Source organism: Abramis brama (genome assembly GCF_963993115.1).
Source record: "Abramis brama genome assembly, chromosome: 21".
NCBI lineage: Eukaryota > Metazoa > Chordata > Actinopteri > Cypriniformes > Leuciscidae > Abramis > Abramis brama.
This window is the reverse complement of record NC_139983.1, coordinates 35,012,820-35,038,376: the sequence shown is the minus strand read 5'-3', so window position 1 is coordinate 35,038,376 and position 25,557 is coordinate 35,012,820. Positions and strand designations below refer to the sequence as shown.

The 25,557-nt window shown below is 41.6% G+C and overlaps 1 protein-coding gene and 1 long non-coding RNA gene across 2 annotated transcripts in view; one reads left to right on the top strand and one right to left on the bottom strand.

Annotated features, from left to right (window-relative positions):
* The window catches only part of LOC311071685, a 307,177-nt gene that overhangs the window by 101,438 nt on the left and 180,182 nt on the right, over positions 1-25,557 (top strand). The window lies entirely within an intron of this gene.
* dlk1 (delta like non-canonical Notch ligand 1) lies at positions 588-10,386 on the bottom strand. Its single transcript, XM_084096160.1, has 5 exons — positions 10,177-10,386; positions 9,930-9,990; positions 3,063-3,193; positions 1,568-1,661; positions 588-1,248 (listed from the first exon to the last, which is right to left on the bottom strand). The coding sequence occupies exons 1-5, from the start codon at positions 10,241-10,243 to the stop codon at positions 723-725; spliced, it is 879 nt and encodes a 292-aa protein (XP_083952286.1). The 5' UTR covers positions 10,244-10,386; the 3' UTR covers positions 588-722.

Genomic DNA, 25,557 nt, shown 5'->3' with positions numbered 1-25,557 from the left:
AAATAGGGAAAAAATGTGCTTTAAAAATTAATCAAATAAATAAAAAAGTAAATAAATTAGATTAAAATGGGTTAGGATTGGTTGTTTTATTATTATTATTATTATTCTGTTCTGTACAGCACTTTGGTCAGCCTTGGTTGTTTTTAAATGTGCTTTATAAATAAATATTGTATTGTATTGTATTGTAAAATACATAAATGACTAAAATTAGTGTTTAAAATAATAGTAATAAAAAAATAAATAGATAAAAATAGAAATATATAATGTAATTAATTAATTAACTATTTATTTAAATAATACGATTAAAACAAGAAAATAAATTAAATTAAAATACATAAATGAATAAAATGAGTGTTTAAAAATATATTATAAATAAATAAATAAAACAAAGAAATAAAAATAGAAAAACATCCAATAAAAATAAATAAATCATTTATAGTAAGATTAAACCAAGAAAATAAATTAGATTAAAATGCATAAATAAAATGAGTGTTTTAGATTTAGATAAAAATTAAATAAATAAACAAAGAATACATTTAGCAGTACATTAATTAAGAGGGTAGAAAAAATGTATAATAATATATAACTTAATGGAAACTAATTTGTGTTTATAAAAGACAGATAGCTTGTGAATGTTCGCCTCACATGATCATGTTTGTATATACGCATGTATTCCCACATTAAGTACGTCTGATAGGAACCCTGCGATCCCGAGATCCGGCTCATATGGAGGTGTAGTGCGGCCCGTAGGCGCTGAGCCGGATCTTCTCCCGCAGGATGATGTTGACCGGCGCGTGCTGGAGGAGGTTCCTCTGGCTCTCCTGAACCAGCCGTCTGTACCTGCGGTTGGCGACCCACACCTCACAGCGAGGGAAGAAGACCAGGCCTGTGGTCACCAGCACCACCAGACAGGTGAGCAGACCCAGGACAGCGAAGCAGAGGATCTGGCTGCGGGTCACCAGCGGAGCGGACACCGGCACCGGCCGGAGGAGCTTGTGGAGCGCCGGAGCCGAGAAGCGCTGGGCTTTAACTCTGGGCTTCTGCTTCAGCTTCCTGACATGAAGTTCACAGGACGGGCCGGTGAATCTCGGCAGGCAGGAGCAGCGGATCCCGCTAACACACCGGCCTCCGTTCAGGCACGGATTGGGCTCGCAGACGTCCAGCTGGATCTCACAGAACGATCCGGTGAACCCAGCGGGACACAGGCAACGGCTGGCGGAGCAGGACCCTCCGTTCTGACAGCGGGAGCTGCGGACCACAGGACACGCATCATCACACTGGATAAATCTGTACTGTAGAAATAAACATAACTTTATATGATGCATCTAATGCAGTGAAGACTTGTTGTGACGACTGTTTTTGTTAGTCTAAGGTCGCACACTTGATGGATTGCTCTTGAGTTCTGTGTAAAGGTCAGATAAGATCGATCGATGCGAACACTAATTAATGCCAGCGCTGGATAATCTCAGGTCTCAGGAGCAGCTTTGTGTGTGAATATTTCTGTGGACTAGTGAACATGCTCTTCTCTCCACACACGTGTAACAGAGGAAAGAGTCGTCAGTGTTACCCGTCTCCAGCAGAGCAAACACACGCATGTCCTCCGTCCGTCTCCACACAGGTGGAGTTTCCCCAGCAGGGCTGCGATGAACACGGGCGAACGTCTGAGAGGAAGAGCAACACATCCACTGTTACCGTCACACACACACACTCATACGGCACACACACACACTCATGCTGTGCTGGAGAATATTGTGGCATGCTGGATTATCAGTCTATTTAAGAGAACTCTGTTCAGCTCTGTTGATTCTCTCAGTAAACCGGAAACGCTCCCAGAACCTTTAGCTGACGTTCTGGCGAGGTTCTCTTATAGTTATGAGAAAATTACATATTCAAAATTATTTGGTCTTTAATAATGTTCTCAAAATATTAACACAAATGTTCCCAGCAAGCAATATCCGTCATTTCTCCGTCTCGGTTAACTATAGACCCGGTTTAGTCCAGCTTTGAGTAACACACTTCTAGACAAAATAACCTTGAGTTTGTTACATGTCGTTTTGGCCAAAATAACTTGCGAGATGTGTGATATTCCATCATGTAGGCGAAGTAAACAGTGATTACAAGGTGTCTGGTTTCATTTCTCCACTCATTTCATTTCCTTGTTATCAAAGTGATGAGCAGTGTGATGGTTTAGACGTCTATTAAATTTTATTTACGTCTATTAGACGTCTTTTGCTGAGTTATTTAAACATGATTTATGGAATGTACTGAAACATTTAACTTTTTTAAATACTAGTTTCATAACATTTAGAGAACGTTCAAAAGTAACGTTCACATAATGTTTAAAATAATGATATAATGGAATGTTCCAAGCAAAACTTTTTAAAAACATACTTTTGGACTTTTGAACATTCAGAGAACATTCATGAATAACGTTTTAATAACTTGATGAGAATGTCAGCCAAACGTTTGTAGAACATATAATTTGACAGCTGAGTTTATAATGTCCAGTACACTGCACAAATATCTAAACATTCTTAAATCAAGATACATTTACTGGAGGAGCAAAATGACTGAAGATATTAAGTCTTGTTTTATGAAAAGTGTCGAAAAAGTAATTGATTTTATGCTTAAAACAAGAAAAAATATCTGTCAGTGGGTTTAGAAAAATAAACGGGAGTTTTCCTTTTGAATTAGGCTTACTGGCAAATATTTTTCTTATTTTAAGCATAAACATACTTAATTTTTATGATATATTGACTTCAGATGACACTAACTCTGAATCAACATGCACCAATGCTACATTTCTCTAAATATCATTTGTTAACAAACAAGTATTCATTACTTCAATGAGCTCATTGTTTCTGCATTAAATTATTACATTGTTTAAATTAATACCTTTACCTAATTTTGATTTTGTATATGTACATTTCTGAAATACATAACTTAGACAGTTCCCTCTGATAACAGATCACTCTAATCACTGCAATGTGGACTCATGCATTTTCTGTAAAGCTGCTTGATGTGTGTTGTGAAGCCCTGAGGAAGACTCTGGTGTTTCGGACCTCGATCGCAGCGCGCTCCCGTCCAGCCGCGCTCACAGATGCACTGGCCTGGTTCCTCACAGGTCCCATGCACACAACCGACCAAAGGAACACACTGATCACACGCCGGCCCGCGCCAGCCGGACCTGCACCTGTAAATCACACACAACACCTGCCTTTACACACACACCAACACCTGCCTTTACACACACACCAACACCTGCCTTTACACACACAACACCTGTCTTTACACACACACACACACACACACACACACACACAACACCTGTCTTGACACACACAACACCTGCCTTTACACACCAACACATGTCTTTACACACACCAACACCTGCCTTTACACACACACCAACACATGTCTTTACACACACCAACACCTTCCTTTACACACACACCAACACGTCTTTACACACACCAACACCTGCCTTTACACACACACCAACACATGTCTTTACACACACCAACACCTGCCTTTACACACACACACCAACACATGTCTTTACACACACCAACACCTGCCTTTACACACACCAACACCTGCCTTTACACACACCAACACCTGCCTTTACACACACAACACCTGCCTTTACACACACCAACACGTCTTTACACACACAACACCTGTCTTTACACACACACACACACACACACAACACCTGTCTTTACACACACCAACACCTGCCTTTACACACACACCACCTGCCTTTACACACACACCAACACCTGCCTTTACACACACAACACCTGCCTTTACACACACACACACACACACCAACACATGTCTTTACACACACCAACACCTGCCTTTACACACACCAACACCTGCCTTTACACACACACACCAACACCTGCCTTTACACACACCAACACCTGCCTTAACACACACACACCAACACCTGCCTTTACACACACCAACACCTGCCTTTACACACACCAACACCTGCCTTAACACACACCAACACATGTCTTTACACACACACACCAACACCTGCCTTTACACACACACACCAACACCTGCCTTTACACACACCAACACCTGCCTTTACACACACCAACACCTGCCTTAACACACACCAACACATGTCTTTACACACACAACACCTGTCTTTACACACACACACACACACACACACACACACACACACAACACCTGTCTTGACACACACACCATCTGCCTTTACACACACACCACCTGCCTTTACACACACACCAACACCTGCCTTTACACACACAACACCTGCCTTTACACACACACACCAACACATGTCTTTACACACACACCAACACATGTCTTTACACACACCAACACCTGCCTTTACACACACAACACCTGCCTTTACACACACACACCAACACCTGCCTTTACACACACACCAACACATGTCTTTACACACACCAACACCTTCCTTTACACACACACCAACACACGTCTTTACACACACCAACACCTGCCTTTACACACACACCAACACATGTCTTTACACACACCAACACCTGCCTTTACACACACCAACACCTGCCTTTACACACACACACCAACACATGTCTTTACACACACCAACACCTGCCTTTACACACACCAACACCTGCCTTTACACACACCAACACCTGCCTTTACACACACAACACCTGCCTTTACACACACCAACACATGTCTTTACACACACAACACCTGTCTTTACACACACACACACACACACACACACAACACCTGTCTTTACACACACCAACACCTGCCTTTACACACACACCACCTGCCTTTACACACACACCAACACCTGCCTTTACACACACAACACCTGCCTTTACACACACACACACACACACCAACACATGTCTTTACACACACCAACACCTGCCTTTACACACACCAACACCTGCCTTTACACACACCAACACCTGCCTTTACACACACCAACACCTGCCTTAACACACACCAACACATGTCTTTACACACACAACACCTGTCTTTACACACACACACACACACACACAACACCTGTCTTGACACACACACCATCTGCCTTTACACACACACCACCTGCCTTTACACACACACCAACACCTGCCTTTACACACACAACACCTGCCTTTACACACACATACACATACACATACACACACACCAACACCTGCCTTTACACACACACACACCCACACCTGCCTTTACACACACAACACCAACACCTGCCTTTACACACACAACACCAACAACTGCCTTTACACACACACACACACACACACACACACAACACCTGTCTTGACACACACACCATCTGCCTTTACACACACAACACCTGTCTTGACACACACACACACACACACACACACAACACCTGTCTTGACACACACACACACACACACACACACACACAACACCTGTCTTGACACACACACCATCTGCCTTTACACACACACCACCTGCCTTTACACACACAACACCAACATCTGCCTTTACACACACAACACCAGCACCTGCCTTTACACACACACCAACACCTGCCTTTACACACACAACACCTGCCTTTACACACACATACACATACACACACACCAACACCTGCCTTTACACACACACACACCCACACCTGCCTTTACACACACAACACCAACACCTGCCTTTACACACACCACCACCAACAACTGCCTTTACACACACACACACACACACACACACACACACACACACACACACACACAACACCTGTCTTGACACACACACCATCTGCCTTTACACACACAACACCTGTCTTGACACACACACACACACACACACACACACAACACCTGTCTTGACACACACACACACACACACACACACACACACACACACAACACCTGTCTTGACACACACACCATCTGCCTTTACACACACACCGCCTGCCTTTACACACACAACACCAACATCTGCCTTTACACACACAACACCAACACCTGCCTTTACACACACACCAACACCTGCCTTTACACACACATACACATACACACACACCAACACCTGCCTTTACACACACACACCAACACCTGCCTTTACACACACAACACTAACAACTGCCTTTACACACACAACACCAACAACTGCCTTTACACACACACCAACACCTGCCTTTACACACACACACCAACACCTGCCTTTACACACACACCAACACCTGCCTTTACACACACCAACACCTGCCTTTACACACACACACCAACACCTGCCTTTACACACACAACACCAACACCTGCCTTTACACACACAACACCAACACCTGCCTTTACACACACCACTACCAACAACTGCCTTTACACACACAACACCAACACCTGCCTTTACACACACAACACCTGCCTTTACACACACCACCACCAACAACTGCCTTTACACACACAACAACTGCCTTTACACACACACACCAACACCTGCCTTTACACAAAACACCTGCCTTTACACACACACACACCAACACCTGCCTTTACACACACAACACCAACACCTGCCTTTACACACACAACACCTGCCTTTACACACACCACCACCAACAACTGCCTTTACACACACACACACACACACACACACACACACAACACCTGTCTTGACACACACACCATCTGCCTTTACACACACAACACCTGTCTTGACACACACACACACACACACACACACAACACCTGTCTTGACACACACACCATCTGCCTTTACACACACAACACCTGTCTTGACACACACACCATCTGCCTTTACACACACACCACCTGCCTTTACACACACAACACCAACACCTGCCTTTACACACACAACACCAACACCTGCCTTTACACACACACCAACACCTGCCTTTACACACACCACTACCAACAACTGCCTTTACACACACAACACCAACACCTGCCTTTACACACACAACACCTGCCTTTACACACACACACCAACACCTGCCTTTACACACAACACCTGCCTTTACACACACCAACACCTGCCTTTACACACACAACACCTGCCTTTACACACACAACACCAACACCTGCCTTTACACACACATACACCAACACCTGCCTTTACACACACAACACCTGCCTTTACACACACAACACCAACACCTGCCTTTACACACACATACACCAACACCTGCCTTTACACACACAACACCAACACCTGCCTTTACACACACAACACCAACACCTGCCTTTACACACACAACACCTGCCTTTACACACACCACCACCAACAACTGCCTTTACACACACAACAACTGCCTTTACACACACACACACACACACACACACACACACCAACACCTGCCTTTACACACAACACCTGCCTTTACACACACCAACACCTGCCTTTACACACACACCACCTGCCTTTACACACACAACATCAACACCTGCCTTTACACACACAACACCAACACCTGCCTTTACACACACACCAACACCTGCCTTTACACACACATACACATACACACACACCAACACCTGCCTTTACACACACACCAACACCTGCCTTTACACACACAACACCAACACCTGCCTTTACACACACAACACCAACAACTGCCTTTACACACACACCACCAACAACTGCCTTTACACACACACCAACACCTGCCTTTACACACACACACCAACACCTGCCTTTACACACACAACACCAACACCGGCCTTTACACACACAACACCTGCCTTTACACACACCACCACCAACAACTGCCTTTACACACACAACACCAACACCTGCCTTTACACACACAACACCTGCCTTTGCACACACCACCACCAACAACTGCCTTTACACACACAACAACTGCCTTTACACACACACACCTGCCTTTACACACACCAACACCTGCCTTTACACACACAACACCTGCCTTTACACACACAACACCAACACCTGCCTTTACACACACAACACCTGCCTTTACACACACCACCACCAACAACTGCCTTTACACACCAACACATGCCTTTACACACAACACCTGCCTTTACACACACCAACACCTGCCTTTACACACACAACACCTGCCTTTACACACACACACCAACACCTGCCTTTACACACACAACACCAACACCTGCCTTTACACACACAACACCTGCCTTTACACACACCACCACCAACAACTGCCTTTACACACCAACACATGCCTTTACACACAACACCTGCCTTTACACACACCAACACCTGCCTTTACACACACAACACCTGCCTTTACACACACACACCAACACCTGCCTTTACACACAAACACCTGCTTTTACACACACAACACCTGCCTTTACACACACCACCACCAACAACTGCCTTTACACACACAACACCTGCCTTTACACACAACACCTGCCTTTACACACACAACACCTGCCTTTACACACAACACCTGCCTTTACACACACAACACCTGCCTTTACACACAACACCTGCCTTTACACACACAACACCTGCCTTTACACACACCACCACCAACAACTGCCTTTACACACACAACAACTGCCTTTACACACACACACACACCAACACCTGCCTTTACACACACAACACCAACACCTGCCTTTACATACAACACCTGCCTTTACACACTAACACCTGCCTTTACACACACAACACCTGCCTTTACACACACACACCAACACCTGCCTTTACACACAACACCTGCTTTTACACACACAACACCTGCCTTTACACACACACACCAACACCTGCCTTTACACACAACACCTGCCTTTACACACTAACACCTGCCTTTACACACACAACACCTGCCTTTACACACACACACCAACACCTGCCTTTACACACAACACCTGCTTTTACACACACCAACACCTGCCTTTACACACACACACCAACACCTGCCTTTACACACAACACCTGCCTTTACACACACAACACCTGCCTTTACACACACAACAACTGCCTTTACACACACACACCAACACCTGCCTTTACACACACAACACCAACACCTGTCTTTACACACTAACACCTGCCTTAACACACACCAACACCTGCCTTTACACACACCAACACCTGCCTTTACACACACAACACCTGCCTTTACACACTAACACCTGCCTTTACACACACAACACCTGCCTTTACACACACAACACCTGCCTTTACACACACCAACACCTGCCTTTACACACACAACACCTGCCTTTACACACACCAATACACACACCAACACCTGCCTTTACACACACCAACACCTGCCTTTACACTGCGAGTCCATCACTGACCTTTAACTGGTTTTAAGAGCATCCATAACATTTTTATATAACTATTTTTACAGTCAAACCAAAATGTATTCAGACACCTTCAACATTTCTCACATCATCAGTTTATTCACTATAGTTTAGAATATGGTAATAAAATATGAGCAGAACTCAGTTGATATTTGACTGGTTTTGTCCGTCCTTCTGTTAGACTGTCTCACACATGAATTATGTTGAATATCTGTCAGCTGTTAAATTTAACTACACAATTAGATAATACCAGTTTAGCTCAACCAATCACCAAGCAATGCTTCATTTTGTTCAATCTGTGTGTAAAAAGAGCATTAGCAATTAAAGAAAACACACTTCAGCAAAACATGATCAGCTCAAAGTGTCCGAATCATTTTTGGCCCCAAATTTTTATCAGTTTTACTGGTAGTCACTGTATGAAGAGTTATTGGGTAGCCTATAATATGTCACAGTTAACTTTATTTTGCTCTCCTCACTCACATAAATGAACTATAGTGTCCTGCACACACTAGTGAAACAAATATCAGAAATGATATCTGGTGTCTGAATAATGTTTGGTTTGACTGTGTGTGAGTGTCTGGACAATTCAATTCAAGTCTCTCACAGCATCTCTGTGTGTTTCTCAACACTCACCTGCATTCTCCAGACTCACAGAACCCGTGCTGTCCATGACATCCAGCAGCACATTCCGGACCTGAACACACACACACACACACATTACATACGAATAAGCAATCATCTGTCCGAAGTCTGTCATGCATCATGTCTCACGCGCACTCTAACACATGAAGTTTGACTGACAGCTGATTATGCGCGTCAGTAAATCAGTAAAATAAGAGCGACGTAACGTAGATATAAGACATATATTTCTATATTTCACCTTGAGCAGAAACGTGCGCGCAGAAGAGCAGCAGAAATGAGAATCCGAGTCGGAGAAATACATTCATCCTCCCGGAGCTCGATCTTCCGCTGATAATGGCATTCACATCATCATCATCATTCAAACTTACTTATCTATAAACTAGTCCTCTAATCTCTGAACTCCGTGAGAAAACAAACACTGTGGAAATGAACAAACTCCTCTGAGAAAGTCCAGTTTGATCGATGAATCCGCGAGCCGCCGCTGCTTCAGTCAGACACTAAACTCCACCCATCAAACACCTTCAGCTACACACATGAACATAACAGAACTAAACTCCACCCATCAAACACCTTCAACTACACACATGAACATCAGACACACTATCTCCACCCATCAAACACCTTCAACTACACACATGAACATCAGAGAACTAAACTCCACCCATCAATCACCTTCAACTACACACATGAACATCACAGAACTAAACTCCACCCATCAAACACCTTCAACTACACATGAACACCATATAACTAAACTCCACCCATCAAACACCTTCAACTACACATGAACACCATAGAACTAAACTCCAACCATCAAACACCTTCAACTACACACATGAACATCACAGAAGTAAACTCCACCCATCAAACACCTTCAACTACACACGAACATCAGAGATCTAAACTCCACCCATCAAACACATTCAATTACACACATGAACATCACAGAACTAAACTCCACCCATCAAACACCTTCAACTACACACATGAACATCACAGAACTAAACTCCACCCATCAAACACCTTCAATTACACATGAACATCAAACACACTAAACTCCACCCATCAAACACCTTCAACTACACACATGAACATCACAGAACTAAACTCCACCCATCAAACACCTTCAACTACACACATGAACATCACAGATCTAAACTCCACCCATCAAACACCTTCAACTACACACATGAACATCACAGAACTAAACTTCACCCATCAAACACCTTCAACTACACACATGAACATCACAGAACTAAACTCCACCCATCAAACACCTTCAACTACACACATGAACATCACAGATCTAAACTCCACCCATCAAACACCTTCAACTACACACATGAACATCACAGAACTAAACTTCACCCATCAAACACCTTCAACTACACACATGAACATCACAGAACTAAACTTCACCCATCAAACACCTTCAACTACACACATGAACATCACAGATCTAAACTCCACCCATCAAACAACTTCAACTACACACATGAACATCACAGATCTAAACTCCACCCATCAAACACCTTCAACTACACACATGAACATCACAGATCTAAACTCCACCCATCAAACACCTTCAACTACACACATGAACATCACAGAACTAAACTCCACCCATCAAACACCTTCAACTACACACGAACATCAGAGATCTAAACTCCACCCATCAAACACATTCAATTACACACATGAACATCAAACACACTAAACTCCACCCATCAAACACCTTCAACTACACACATGAACATCACAGAACTAAACTCCACCCATCAAACACCTTCAACTACACATGAACACCATAGAACTAAACTCCACCCATCAAACACCTTCAATTACACACGAACATCAGACACACTATCTCCACCCATCAAACACCTTCAACTACACACGAACATCAGAGATCTAAACTCCACCCATCAAACACATTCAATTACACACATGAACATCACAGAACTAAACTCCACCCATCAAACACCTTCAACTACACACATGAACATCACAGAACTAAACTCCACCCATCAAACACCTTCAATTACACATGAACATCAAACACACTAAACTCCACCCATCAAACACCTTCAACTACACACATGAACATCACAGAACTAAACTCCACCCATCAAACACCTTCAACTACACACATGAACATCACAGATCTAAACTCCACCCATCAAACACCTTCAACTACACACATGAACATCACAGAACTAAACTTCACCCATCAAACACCTTCAACTACACACATGAATATCACAGATCTAAACTCCACCCATCAAACAACTTCAACTACACACATGAACATCACAGATCTAAACTCCACCCATCAAACACCTTCAACTACACACATGAACATCACAGATCTAAACTCCACCCATCAAACACCTTCAACTACACACATGAACATCACAGATCTAAACTCCACCCATCAAACACCTTCAACTACACACATGAACATCACAGATCTAAACTCCACCCATCAAACAACTTCAACTACACACATGAACATCACAGATCTAAACTCCACCCATCAAACACCTTCAACTACACACATGAACATCACAGATCTAAACTCCACCCATCAAACACCTTCAACTACACACATGAACATCACAGAACTAAACTCCACCCATCAAACACCTTCAACTACACACGAACATCAGAGATCTAAACTCCACCCATCAAACACATTCAACTACACACATGAACATCAGAGATCTAAACTCCACCCATCAAACACCTTCAACTACACACATAAACACTTCAACATCTCTTTATCAAGATTTCAATAAGGGCTTTTGAAGCAATGCCATTTTTGGTTGTCCAAAAAACCTTTTAGTGATCAGTTCCTAAAATAACAATTTTTTTGCTCAGTGTAAATAGCGTTTTAATAATCTAAAGAACCTTTTTCCATTATAAAGAACCTTTTGTGCAATGGAAAGATGCTGTGGATGTTAAAGATTCCTCATGGAACCATCGATGCCAATAAAGAACCTGAAGAACCACACTGAGAGAACCACTAACTTTTCATATATGCTCTTTTTGGAATTTTTGGTTCTGAAAGATTCCTCATGATAAATGATTTGATCCCCAGCTTGACACGAAGGTATTTCAGGTGCACTGGCAGAGCTAGGGGGTGGCCAGGGGTGGCCGTGGCCACCCTTGGTCTAAGCTTGGCCACCCCTTTGGCCACCCCTCTCACAACTGCTGTTTCTGTCTCTTTTTTTATTGACAAAAATTGTGTTTTTTAAAACGCTGAACCGTCTCTTTAAGATCACAAAAAACGTGAGACTTTTCTCACTCACATAGTAAATATAGAGTCACTCTTTCTCAACTGGTTGGTTGCAAGAACGTTTTGAGTAAGTCGAATAGAGTGCAGTCAACAACAAACGTAGTTCTCTTTTTTTCTCATGCTACTTTTATTTTAGAAGGTGTGTGTGAAAGCTTGTGAGACTTCTGTCAGATGCTGAGAAAACGGCGTTGTCCTTATTCAGTTGGCTATCTTCGGTAAAATGAGATGTTATCAGGCCAAATGTCAGTAAAACTAACTTTTCTGTCATATGGCTGACAGCCGTTGTACTGTGCTTGCACATTACGCGCAAATGCGGCATGCTGTAGCCGTAGTTGACGTTAATTAACTCATGTAAGAATCAAAAAGGCGATTAAAGCTGTCAAAACTGCATGCATGTATTTGTTATAGGCTACTATGCGTCACATATGTCTGGATTCAATTATTCTGCAATGTGAGATCACAATATAAGGCACAAACTGATATGTAATATTTTAATGTCCAAATAAATGTGAGCACTGTGCATTTGTACTAGAAGATATGCATTAATTTTGCGTTAATTTGTTAATTTGTAAAAATGTGTAATTTGTTAATTTTACATTATGTGCTGTTGACTTCCGCCTTGTTCACATTCTTGCACATGGGGATTCAAAAGAGAACTTTTGTTTTCCTTTTTAATTTAGGTATGATAGAACTGTTGCAATTATTTATTTTGACAATTAATATAGAAAGTTAAACTTTTTTGACAAACTCGGAATTGGTTGAAGAGTTCATTGATTATAAAAAACGCATTGAAGGTTGAATAATCTTTGGACTACAGTATTTATCTGCATGCTATCTCATCCATGAAGATGCAACAATGTAGAACAAGCAAGTTGAACTTTAGCTATAGTGTGTGCCCTTTTATTACTATTTCATTAATTTTAATATGAGGTGGTGGGTAATAATAAAAAAAATATAAAATTCACTCAGTATTCCATTATTCCTAATTCACTACTAACTCAATTACAATTAAGTACAAATTAACTTTATTCAGTTGTGTAGGCACTAAAACAGTCCAATACATTATATTCAAATTATTTTTTATCAAAAAATAATTAAGATTTCTGTGCCACCCCAAACTGGTTGCTGGCCCTTGCCTGGCCACCCCTATGAAAAAATCCTGGCTCCGCCACTGTTCAGGTGTACTTTTATACGCAAAGGCCCAATTAAATGTTGTTTTGGCCTCTAAATAGTTGATTCTCACCGAAGGAACTGGGAAATGAGTTTGACTTTCTGAGTGATGACCTACATGTGCTGCATCTCTTATCCCCAGCGCAGCTCCTGCTAGATGTAAACACTGATAAACTGGCTGGAAAAACAGGGCCGTAGAGACATGAGGATGAAGCCACAGGGGGATTGTAAAGAAAAAACCCAATTCAATCTTGTCAGAGAAGCAAAATTTCCAACTTCATTTGAGTGTGTTTTATCACCAGCACAGCAGCTGCCATGAAATATCAGCTCTTCATTTACCATTTACAGGGATCCGCCATTGATCTGTGCCACTTTGATCTCATTTGAGATCCGTTATTTCATCCATCCCGAGAGTCTCTCGGCTCAACGGGAGGCCGTGGACAAGCGTCCGTCACTCAGCGATGATTGATTACAGTGGGAACAGGGAAAATGAACAAATGAACACCAGTGTCAAGAGATCTGAAGGTGAAGGCTCTCTCCTGCTTCATCTGAAGTAATTATAACTCAGCATGACAGACAGCCTTAATGAAGTTTAATGCGTTATATTTATAAACCAAACACAATAAGCACTGAGACGAGCGGATGGCCTCATTCCTGCGGAGAGAAAAATGACAATTAATGATATATATACAACCGTGACATGAAATAAAAAGAGGTCGATTCATTTTTGACATTTTAATGGACTCGGCTGTAAATGTCTGATTCAAGCTGTAGATTTACAGCCGTGACTTAATTACAGCAGCTGTGGGACTGACAGATCATTAGTCATTACACATATCTTTAGTTTAGATATAATCCCTGTAGAGCTCCTGAAAAACGCTTGTATTAAAAGATCAAATGCATTACACAGTATAATTGGGTTTGTCCTCAAATGCAATTTAATCTTAGTTGGATGAGCCTCATTGGTTCACTTTAATTAAACCACTATAACTCACATGTATCCATCACGAGAATCTCTTCATATAATGGAGAGAACTACATGTTTATCTCCAACAGCTGGGATGAAAGAAGAAGAAAATAGGATTCAGTGTGAAATGAACAGTCATGATGCCAAACACAAACCAGCCAATCAATGTCCTGATTTCCAGACTGTTAAAATATGAACTCTTCCAGAAACACTTAAAGGGGAATGACCATCAGATGATTATTGATGTGATATTAATTGTGGTGGATGAGAAGAACAGAGAATCCTCTGCAGTTTCTGCAGTAAATCAGCTCAATTAGTCCAAGTCAGATCATGTGTTCCTCAACATGAAGGATCTTCATTATTCTGGAGTTTTATCTTTCTCCGGCAGAACTGAAGTGCAACTCAAGTTTCCGCTTGATCAAACAAGCGTCTGTTTCAGTCGATTCACTGTTGTAGGTCTCACTGAGTCTGTGATCATGATTCCTGACACATCAGAAAACACTGTAAATAATTCTACAGTTATGATGGCATGAAGAGCCATAAGATATAGAAAAGGCAGAGGGTTTAAAAGCAGAAGTGTGAAGCTTGTTCTCCGAGTGTTCTGGACAGGTCATTTAATCCTGTGTCTCTGTCCATGAGGAACGCCTCACATTACTAACGGCACTGTGCTCTACATCTGATCCAGTCTTCATGCGAGTGCTAAATCAAAGAGCAATTTACTGTGCAGGACAGCAGGACCTGAGCTCACGGGACACTTACTCATGTTCACATGTTATAGTGTGTATAAGGCCCTATCCTGCACCCAGCGCAACTGACTTTGTACACCGCCGCATCTCTCATTCCTATTTTGCACCCGACGCACAGCGGACTTTTCCCTCCACAGACGCACGTCGGTAAATTAGGGAATGAACTTGTGCTCCCGGGGGCGGTTCAGCGAAAAGAGGAGGCGTGTTCCGGCGCAAACGTTCCCTGGTGCTATTTTGCAGTTCCAGAAAACAATTCCGCCACTGACCAGGAGAAACCTCGTCTAGAGTCAGTGGCGCGTTATTCAGATGCTATTTTAAGGGAGCATGCTTGGCCATAATCAATGTAGCGTGTGCACAACACACACACACACTTTGCTTCTCTCATCTACACAGAAGCAGCAGTTTTCATTTTTGCAAATCATATATAATTACAAGGAAAAATATTACCACACGAGGGAAATCATTGTTGTGTCCATGAAGATGTGGAAAAATAGGCATAAATCTAGCTTACACATTTACCCAAATTATCATACGCCTGTTTAACCGAAGCTAATCTGGGTGTGTTTCTCCATCCCCAATGTCACTCTCTGTGTTTTACGGCCGTAACGAGAACGTCGGTCTCCTCGGCTGTGAACCGCTCCTGGCAAATCCGCCGTTATAATAGCAATCCGCCATGGAACAAGCGCTCCTGCTCTTAAAGGGAATGTGAGATGACGCTCTGATTGGTTTATTTCACGTTACGCCCAAACCACACCTATGAGTAATGAAGCTACTTCAGACCAACACATTTTAGATTTGCGTCTGAGACCCGTCCACAACGTTATTTGCGTTTCAGATCGTTAAAATAGGGCCCATAGTGTGTATAATGTTGTAGTGTGAACTACTTTTGAAAGTGCATCACTGGTTTTGCCTTTTAATAACATTTTCATTCATGCTTTTAAGAGATGCTTTTATCCCAAATGACTAACAAAAGAGGAACATCAAGGATTGGCCACAGAGCCAGCAGGACTCACTGTGTGCAGTGCCAGGATTACTAGCAGACGAGATAGAGCCGAGGAGAAATGCAAAGAAGACTAGGAATTGTTTTTGTGAATGAGTGACACGTCACAATTTTTCAGAACTCTCTCTGAATGCGAATCTGATGGTGTCTGTGAGGATCTCGGTCACATCGACCCTGAGGAGTGATGGAGTTACTGGAGTCTTACATCACTCCGGGAAGAGCAGAAGCTTCCGGTAAATCTGAGGAGAAGTGCAGAAAGATGAAAGATGAGAGTAAAACATGTTTAATGAACGCTGGTGTAACTGTGTTCTTCTACTCAGGTCTGCGTGACCTTTACAGGAGTGTGTGTGTGAAGCCTGTTCACAGTGTGTGTGTGTGTGTGTGTGTGTGTGTGTGTGTGTGTGTGTGAAGCCTGTTCACAGTGTGTGTGTGTGTGTGTGTGAAGCCTGTTCACAGTGTGTGTGTGTGTGTGTGTGAAGCCTGTTCACACTGTGTGTGTGTGTGTGTGTGTGTCTGTGTGTGAAACCTGTTCACACTGTGTGTGTGTGTGTGTGTGTGTGTGAAAGCCTGTTCACACCGTGTGTGTGTGTGTGTGTGTGTGTGTGAAGCCTGTACACACTGTGTGTGTGTGTGTGTGTGAAGCCTGTTCACACTGTGTGTGTGTGCGTGTGTGTGTGTGAAGCCTGTTCACACTGTGTGTGTGTGTGTGTGTGTGTGTGTGTGTGAAGCCTGTTCAAACTGTACTCCACTTAAGTCTGTGTGTGTGTGTGTGTGTGAAGCCTGTCCACACTGTACTCCACTTAAGTCTGTGTGTGTGTGTGTGTGTGTGTGTGTGTGTGTGTGTGTGAGTGTGTGTGTATGTGTGAAGCCTGTCCACACTGTACTCCACTTAAGTCTGTGTGTGTGTGTGAGTGTGTGTTTGTGTATCTGTGTGAAGCTAGTTAACGCTGTTCTCCACCACAGCCATCAGACACACATTCAGTGAAGTCTGTGTGTGTGACAGAGAGTGTGTGTGTGTGTGTGTGTGTGGTCTGAATCTGCTGCTCTTTAACTGATTCCTGTTCAGTGTTTGTTTGCATCTGTTATTCAGACGCTCAGGGCGATTCATTGATTCCTGGACTATAAAGCTATTGATTTCATTCCCTAGAGGAGCTTCCTGTGGAGCGACTTCTGAACGCGTGCGTGTGTGTGTGTGTGTGTGTGTGTGCAGCTGCCGTGACGAGGCATACTTAATTTCATAAGCCTGCTCTCATTCATCATGCGAGACGTGAGTGTGTGTGTTTCCAGGATTGTAATGAAGCTTCAGGATTTGCCAACAAAAGCGACAGAACGAGGGCAGAACCTGCGGCTCTCCATCCCGGTCATGTTGCCATGGGAACGATGCACAAAGGAGGATGAGGATGATGAAGATGAAGATGATATCTGTGTCCCTCGATGTGTCTGATATGATGTGAGGACAGACGGTGTGTGTCGTCTGCTCTAATCAGCCTTGCATCTCACTTAACAATTCGTTGAACATCAAGTCAAATTCATTTATATATTGTTTTTCTCAATACACATTGATTCAGCACAGCTTTACAGAAAATCACAATGCTAATGTTTATAATGTATGCCATCATAAAGCTCCTGATGTCGTTCTGCTGGACTCCTCTAACAGCTTCACACGCAATAAACTCTAATGTCCTCATGATCTCCACTGCACATCAGCTCTGTTCTCTCAGGGTCTGAAACGCTTCCATCGAAGATTCAGTCTCTATAAGCTCCGCCTTTCTGAGAGCTGCTCTGCTCTGATTGGTCGGAAAGTAAACGCTCATTATCATATCTGAACCTCAGCTCTTGATCACAGTGATGTGAACAGTGACGATGGCGTGGGTTTGACCGTATCAATCTCAGAAAACAGCGTCTTCTCCACATGAACAACATGAACCAAACTCCTCCAGTCTCAGATAAACTACAGTGTTTGAGGGCGGGGCCAAGAGATGCTGATCAGCCAATCAAGACCAGAGGCAGGCATTATGCAAATGAGTTACAAACCTACAGAAGGAAGTGAGACTGAATTACTGACAACTCGTTTCAGTTCAGAATCAAATTTCTTTTAAGAAACAAAATCTCCATTTATCTTTGAAACTTTGCAGAGCTTTTACACTCACAAACAGCTTTAATACTCGAAGCACGAACGGAAAATCATAATGAAGGCACTTTAAATGTTGCATTTAGAAGATTCCAGTTTTGTGATGATCTAGTTTCATTTTGCCACGATATCAACAATCAGGCTGTGGAGAGTTTTGCTGCACAGTATATTATTTTCGTGACTGTATGTGTCTCTCTCACACACTCTCACACCACATGGACTCTTATGTTTTGTCATCACTCGTTTGTTGTCACGGACACTAATTACCTTCCGCTGTGCATTCATCCGTCTCCATCATTAACACCTGTGTGTGTGTGTGTGTGTGTGTGTGTGTGTGTGTGTGTTCAGCTCTGTCTGAGTTCAGTGTCGTCTGTGTTGTTGGATCTGAATAAACCCTCGCGTTGGATATTATCCGTCTTCCAGCAACCGCCCGTGACAGAACGCTCATCTATCCAACGTTTTATAAAGAGTTTTGTGATAATATAGTAAATTTTCTATCACAGTTGAGATTTGCTCAACATCTCATCTTCTGTACTGATGCACAAGATTGGTTTATATTTCTGACATTCCCTGCGAAGTTACCAGTTCATTATTAGCCTGCCATGAGCGCAAAATGATATAAACCCAATCGCTCGGATAAAACACTCATGTCGACCACAGAATACATTTTTTGTTCCTTTCTCTAATTTATGTGTTATTGTATTGTTATTTTTTAATTTTTACTGTTTGTTTTCTGTGATGCAGTCGCTGTATTTTTTAGCTCTGGGACAATAAAGTATACCGTAACCTTAAAATAAAGAGATCATCACTGTCAGATTAGCTCTTCATGTTTGCATTAAAACTGTTTTTCATATGCATAAATATTGTGAAATCATTACTGTCTGTTACTGGCATCCAGACGTGAGCCGGACAGAAGGACTGAGAAAACATCGCTGTGAGAAACACTGATAACTGAGAGAGAGAGAGAGAGAGAGAGAATAAAAAAAATCAGAGTCAAGCAAATCATAGCACAATGCAAAGAAACCTATCTGGAACATTGGAAAGAAGAAACTAAAAGCCAAAGTAGACTAGAATGTTATTTGACCCTAAAAAGAGATTATAAATTAGCAGAATATCTCTCTACTGTCAGAGATAGAAAGCAGAGACGGATCCTAACCAGGTACAGGCTCAGTGATCACAAACTGGCAATTGAAACAGGAAGACACAAAAAATCATGGCAACCAAAAGAAAGCAGAACGTGTGATCACTGTTCGACAGGTGAGGTTGAGACAGAGATGCACTTTCTCCTACAATGTGAAGCGTTCAAAGACACAAGGAACCTTTACTTTAACAAATTTAACCATATAATCCCAAACTTCAAAGACCTGAATGAAATTTCTAAATTAAACTTTCTCCTGGGAGAAGGAGACAGAACTTATCTTGCTGCCCAATATGTACAAACATGCCACAACCTGAGGGGCCGTGAGTGACCGACACACAAATATATCCAAACATTGTGTTAAGTTTCATAACTTATATATAGTAAAGTTATTACTATATAAGAACATTATATAGTGTGTATAGAAGTGTTTTTTCTAATTATTTTTTATTTTATTTTATTATTGTTCATATAACTGTTTTATTATGTTTATATATATTACGTATATATTTTATTTGTATATTTTGTATATGCTTTGGCAACATTGTTTCAAAAACTTTCATGCCAATAAAGCCCCTTTGAATTGAATTGAATTGAATTGAACTGAGAGAGAGAGAGAGAGAGAGAGAGAGAGAGAGAGAGAGAGAGAGAGAGAGAGAGAGAGAATGGGATCATTAGTATTCAGCAGGTTCAGGAGCCACACACACACACACACTGATCCCTGCATCTCATTCCCATCCGTCTGTCTGTGAAGCTCTGAACACACACACACACACACACACACACACACACACACACACACACACACACACACACACACACACACCTCCACTGTGATCAGTGATTCAGGTGATACTCACAATGATGATTTATAATGAGCGGTGAGATTCTGATGATTGATTAGAGCATATAATCACACAGAGAGGAAGAGTTTCTCTGTAAGTAATATATTTATACACTGAGATAAAAATCCCCAAATCAAAGACACTTTAAAATCTGTCCAATCGTCTGTGATGATTATTCACTCAAAGCATCAAATCATAAGTTACTTATTTCATAAAGCTTGAATTATACTGATCGACATTCAACAGCGCTGCTCAATTCTGCCTGATTCTCTGATGTGTGTGTGTGTGTGTGTGTGTGTGTGTGAGTTATCAGAAACTGATTATTATAAGTACCTGTAGCTGCTGAAAACTTCATGTTTTTCATATTTACATCAAAACCCATTCAGATCTCATATTCATTCTCAGATATGTTTTCACAGGGATGTTGTGATCCACACTAGAGATGTGTGTGTTCTGTGCATCTCTTTTGTGTGTCGTACCTCTGAAAAATAATTGGGTCCTGGTGGATATGAGCCAGTTTTAATACATATGCAGGCAGTGGTTGCCATGGCAACAGGGGGAGCGACCACATTCTCCTGATCTATTTCAGTTTCACACACACACACACACACACACACGCACACACACACACCAATATTTAATAGAGAATTAGATCCTACTATTTAATGAAGGAACATTACTTTACAATTATAGATGTGACTTAATATCTGTATCTGAACGAGTTGGACTCTCTCAGAACACTTTGAGATATGATGATCAGATTTCAGATCACTGACTGAATGTCTGAGGTCATTTATTAAAAATAAAGCATTCAGTTTAGTCCTGGAAGTGAGAACACTGGATAATACTGTACATTATCTATAAATGAGAAGAAACTGATGGCATATGATGTGATGAGATATGATATCTCCATATGATTCGAACACTGCATCGCAAGCCATAATAAAGCTCTGTACGAGGAGCGAGTCTCGCCGAACTGTCCATTCAGCGCCATATAAGGAAAAGAGGCGGAGCAGAACTTGCACACGCTCCTCATTGGCTCTCGTGTGAATCGTCGTCGTGCGTAATGATGAATGTGCAGAAACTAGAATGAGAAATAAATCAGACACTGATGAACATTCTTCAGTCCACACTCAGGACTTCTGATCTCATCAGTCTGATCAGTGTCTGATCTCTGACAGTCTTGTCCACCAGAGGGCGCTGAGACCCTCGCACGAGATCAGTGTGTGTGAGATCAGTGTGTGTGAGATATGCAAATAACAACGTGTGAAAGTTCATAAACCCCCACAGAACCTTCATTAAACAATGGAACTCATTATAACACACACACACACACACACATTCACACATTAAAGTTGCCTGCATTCATTATAACACACACACACACACACACACAAATGTACTCTCTCACACACACACTCACACACACACATACACACAAATGTACTCTCTCACACACACTCTCACACACACACACACACACACACACACACTAAAGTTGGCTGCATTCATTAATGCATTATATTTGTTGTACCTTTTCCCAGACGGGTGATCTGATGTGTGCTGATATCAGTGCCGAGAGATTCGAGTTAATCAGGATTGAGTCGTGGCTTTGATTCCCAGGGAATTGCATTTAAATTAATGCATTGAACTGAAAAAAAAATGCATAACTTAAATGTAATGTAAGTTGCTTTGAAAAAAAGCATATGCCAAATGCATAAATGTAGATGAGGTATTGAGACGACACAAATCATTAATACTTGAGTTTTACATATTTTTGTTAGACGGGTACAGACTGAAACTCTTCTCTGAGTAACAGATGTGTCTGAGAATCTGATAATTGCTCATGCTTCTGAATCTCTTCATTGGCGTCTTAAAGACAGTTATTAATCATCCGCTCCACTGACATTAATGATGGACTCTCACAGCAGCAGAAATTTCCCTTGAGATTCAGTTCAGTTCAAGATCTTTTAACTTTTCGGATGATATTTACAAAGGGAAGAAAGAAACAAGAAGGAAGCGATGCTGAAATGAAACCTTGCCTTCACACACTCATCTAATCTTTTAAGATAACTGATTTCTACAGTCATGGGTGTGGCAGGTGAAAGTACATACAGCGGGGGAAATAAGTATTGAACACGTCATCATTTTTCTCAGTAAATATATTTCCAAAGGTGCTACTGACATGAAATTTTCACCAGATGTTGGTAACAACCCAAGTAAGCCATACATACAAAGAAACAAACAAAAATAAGTTCAGAAATTAAGTTATGAGTAATAATGTGAAATGACACAGGGAAAAAGTATTGAACACATGAAGAAAGGGAGGCGCAAAAAGGCATGGAAAGCCAAGACAACTGCTGAAAACTTACAGTAATTAAAAAGCAATCCAGCCCCCTGTCAGTGGAAATTAATAACAGCTGGTTCAGTCCCAAATGATGGCCTACAAAAAGGTCTCATTGCCAAGGTCCAATAGCATCCAGCTGCAGCCCCGCAGACTCACCTCCGGCTAGACACCACTGGTTGGACACCAGTGGATAGACAGCCTACGTCATTTCCATTTTCTCCGTCATTTCCGTTGACGGAATGAATGAATGAGCCTTTAAATGAATGATTACACGGTATCGGTCTGTGGGTTTAAAATTTTTTGAATTGCACAGCGGGCAGTGATACCGGCTGCAGCACTCTGTGCATTTCTGTATTGGTGGTAGCTCCGTCCCTTTACGCACACTAATGTGATTTGCCTAAAAGAAGAGGGTAGTATTAATAGATTGTTTATAGTGACACATATGAAATACCGGTAGTACCTTATAATTCATAAGAGTTTACAAAAATCCAATTAACAACTTTCCAAAAAAAAAAAGGAATTGAACAATGTAGGTGAAAAGTTGTGTGTGGTAGATGGACTGTAAAAAATAGTGTGGTAACAAAAACAAAAAAAACTTGTTAACATGTTATGTTTGCAAAAAAATTTAATTTAAGAACATTCTCCTATACAAATTTATGGTGAAATTATTGTCTTTCCACTTCCATATTATGGCCCCAAAAGTGCTCACTGGACCATTCAGAAGCTTAGAATGGCGCCTATAACCAATGCCATCATTATGTTCTGCAACAGTTAGGTTGCGAAGGTCTTGAGACAGCTCTTTGCTTTTACCCATCATGAGATGTGTCTTGTGTGACACCTTGGCAATGAGACCTTTTTGTAGGCCATCATTTGGGACTGAACCAGCTGTTATTAATTTCCACTGACAGGGGGCTGGATTGCTTTTTAATTACTGTAAGTTTTCAGCAGTTGTCTTGGCTTTCCATGCCTTTTTGCGCCTCCATTTCTTCATGTGTTCAATACTTTTTCCCTGTGTCATTTCACATTATTACACATAACTTCATTTCTGAACTTATTTTTGTTTGTTTCTTTGTATGTATGGCTTACTTGGGTTGTTACCAACATCTGGTGAAAATTTCATGTCAATAGCACCTTTGGAAATATATTTACTGAGAAAAATGATGACGTGTTCAATACTTATTTCCCCCGCTGTATATATATATATATGTGTGTATATATATATATATATATATATATATATATATATATATATATATATATATATAAATCAAAGTTATGTATTCAATGCTGAGTATTGTCTGTCAAATATCTGCTCAGATAACCCTAACGTATTCAAAATTAGATAAAATTAAAATAAAATATATAAAAAAATGGAAAAACAGCAAAATATGAATGTTCAGAGTTTGGCCTGATCAGAGCTGATCCTAATGTCCACGCAAACGACCCACGACATCTGAGATCTTCCTCAGCACGATCAGAGTGTGTGCGTATGTGTTTGTGTGTGAGTGTGAGTGTGTTTGTGTGAGTGTGTGTGTGTGTGTGTGTGTGTGTGTGTTGCTCAGCATGTTGCTTAAGGGTCTATTGATGTGTGTATTGATGAATCTGCCAGTCAATGGTTCAGTCATCGCTCATTCTAAACAATGTTCCACTCAGTTGTCTGTTAAATGTATGTGATTCCATAGGCAAACAATGACCCAGGAGACAACAAATGTATTGTGCCAAATGTGCCTCAGATGTTTCTTAGTTTCAGCCTTCATCGCTGATTCAGTAGCTTGCTCTCACTAGTCGATACAACACTAAACTTTCTTTAAATCAGAGATTGAACCGACCACAAAATGTCTCAGTGTTTTGTTTTGTTTTTGTCCATACAATGAAAGTCAAAAGGCTCCAATATCGTTTGGTTCCCAACGTTCTTCAAAATATCTTCTTTTCTGTATCCCACAGAATGAAGACAGTCATAAAGGTTTGGAAAGTAAA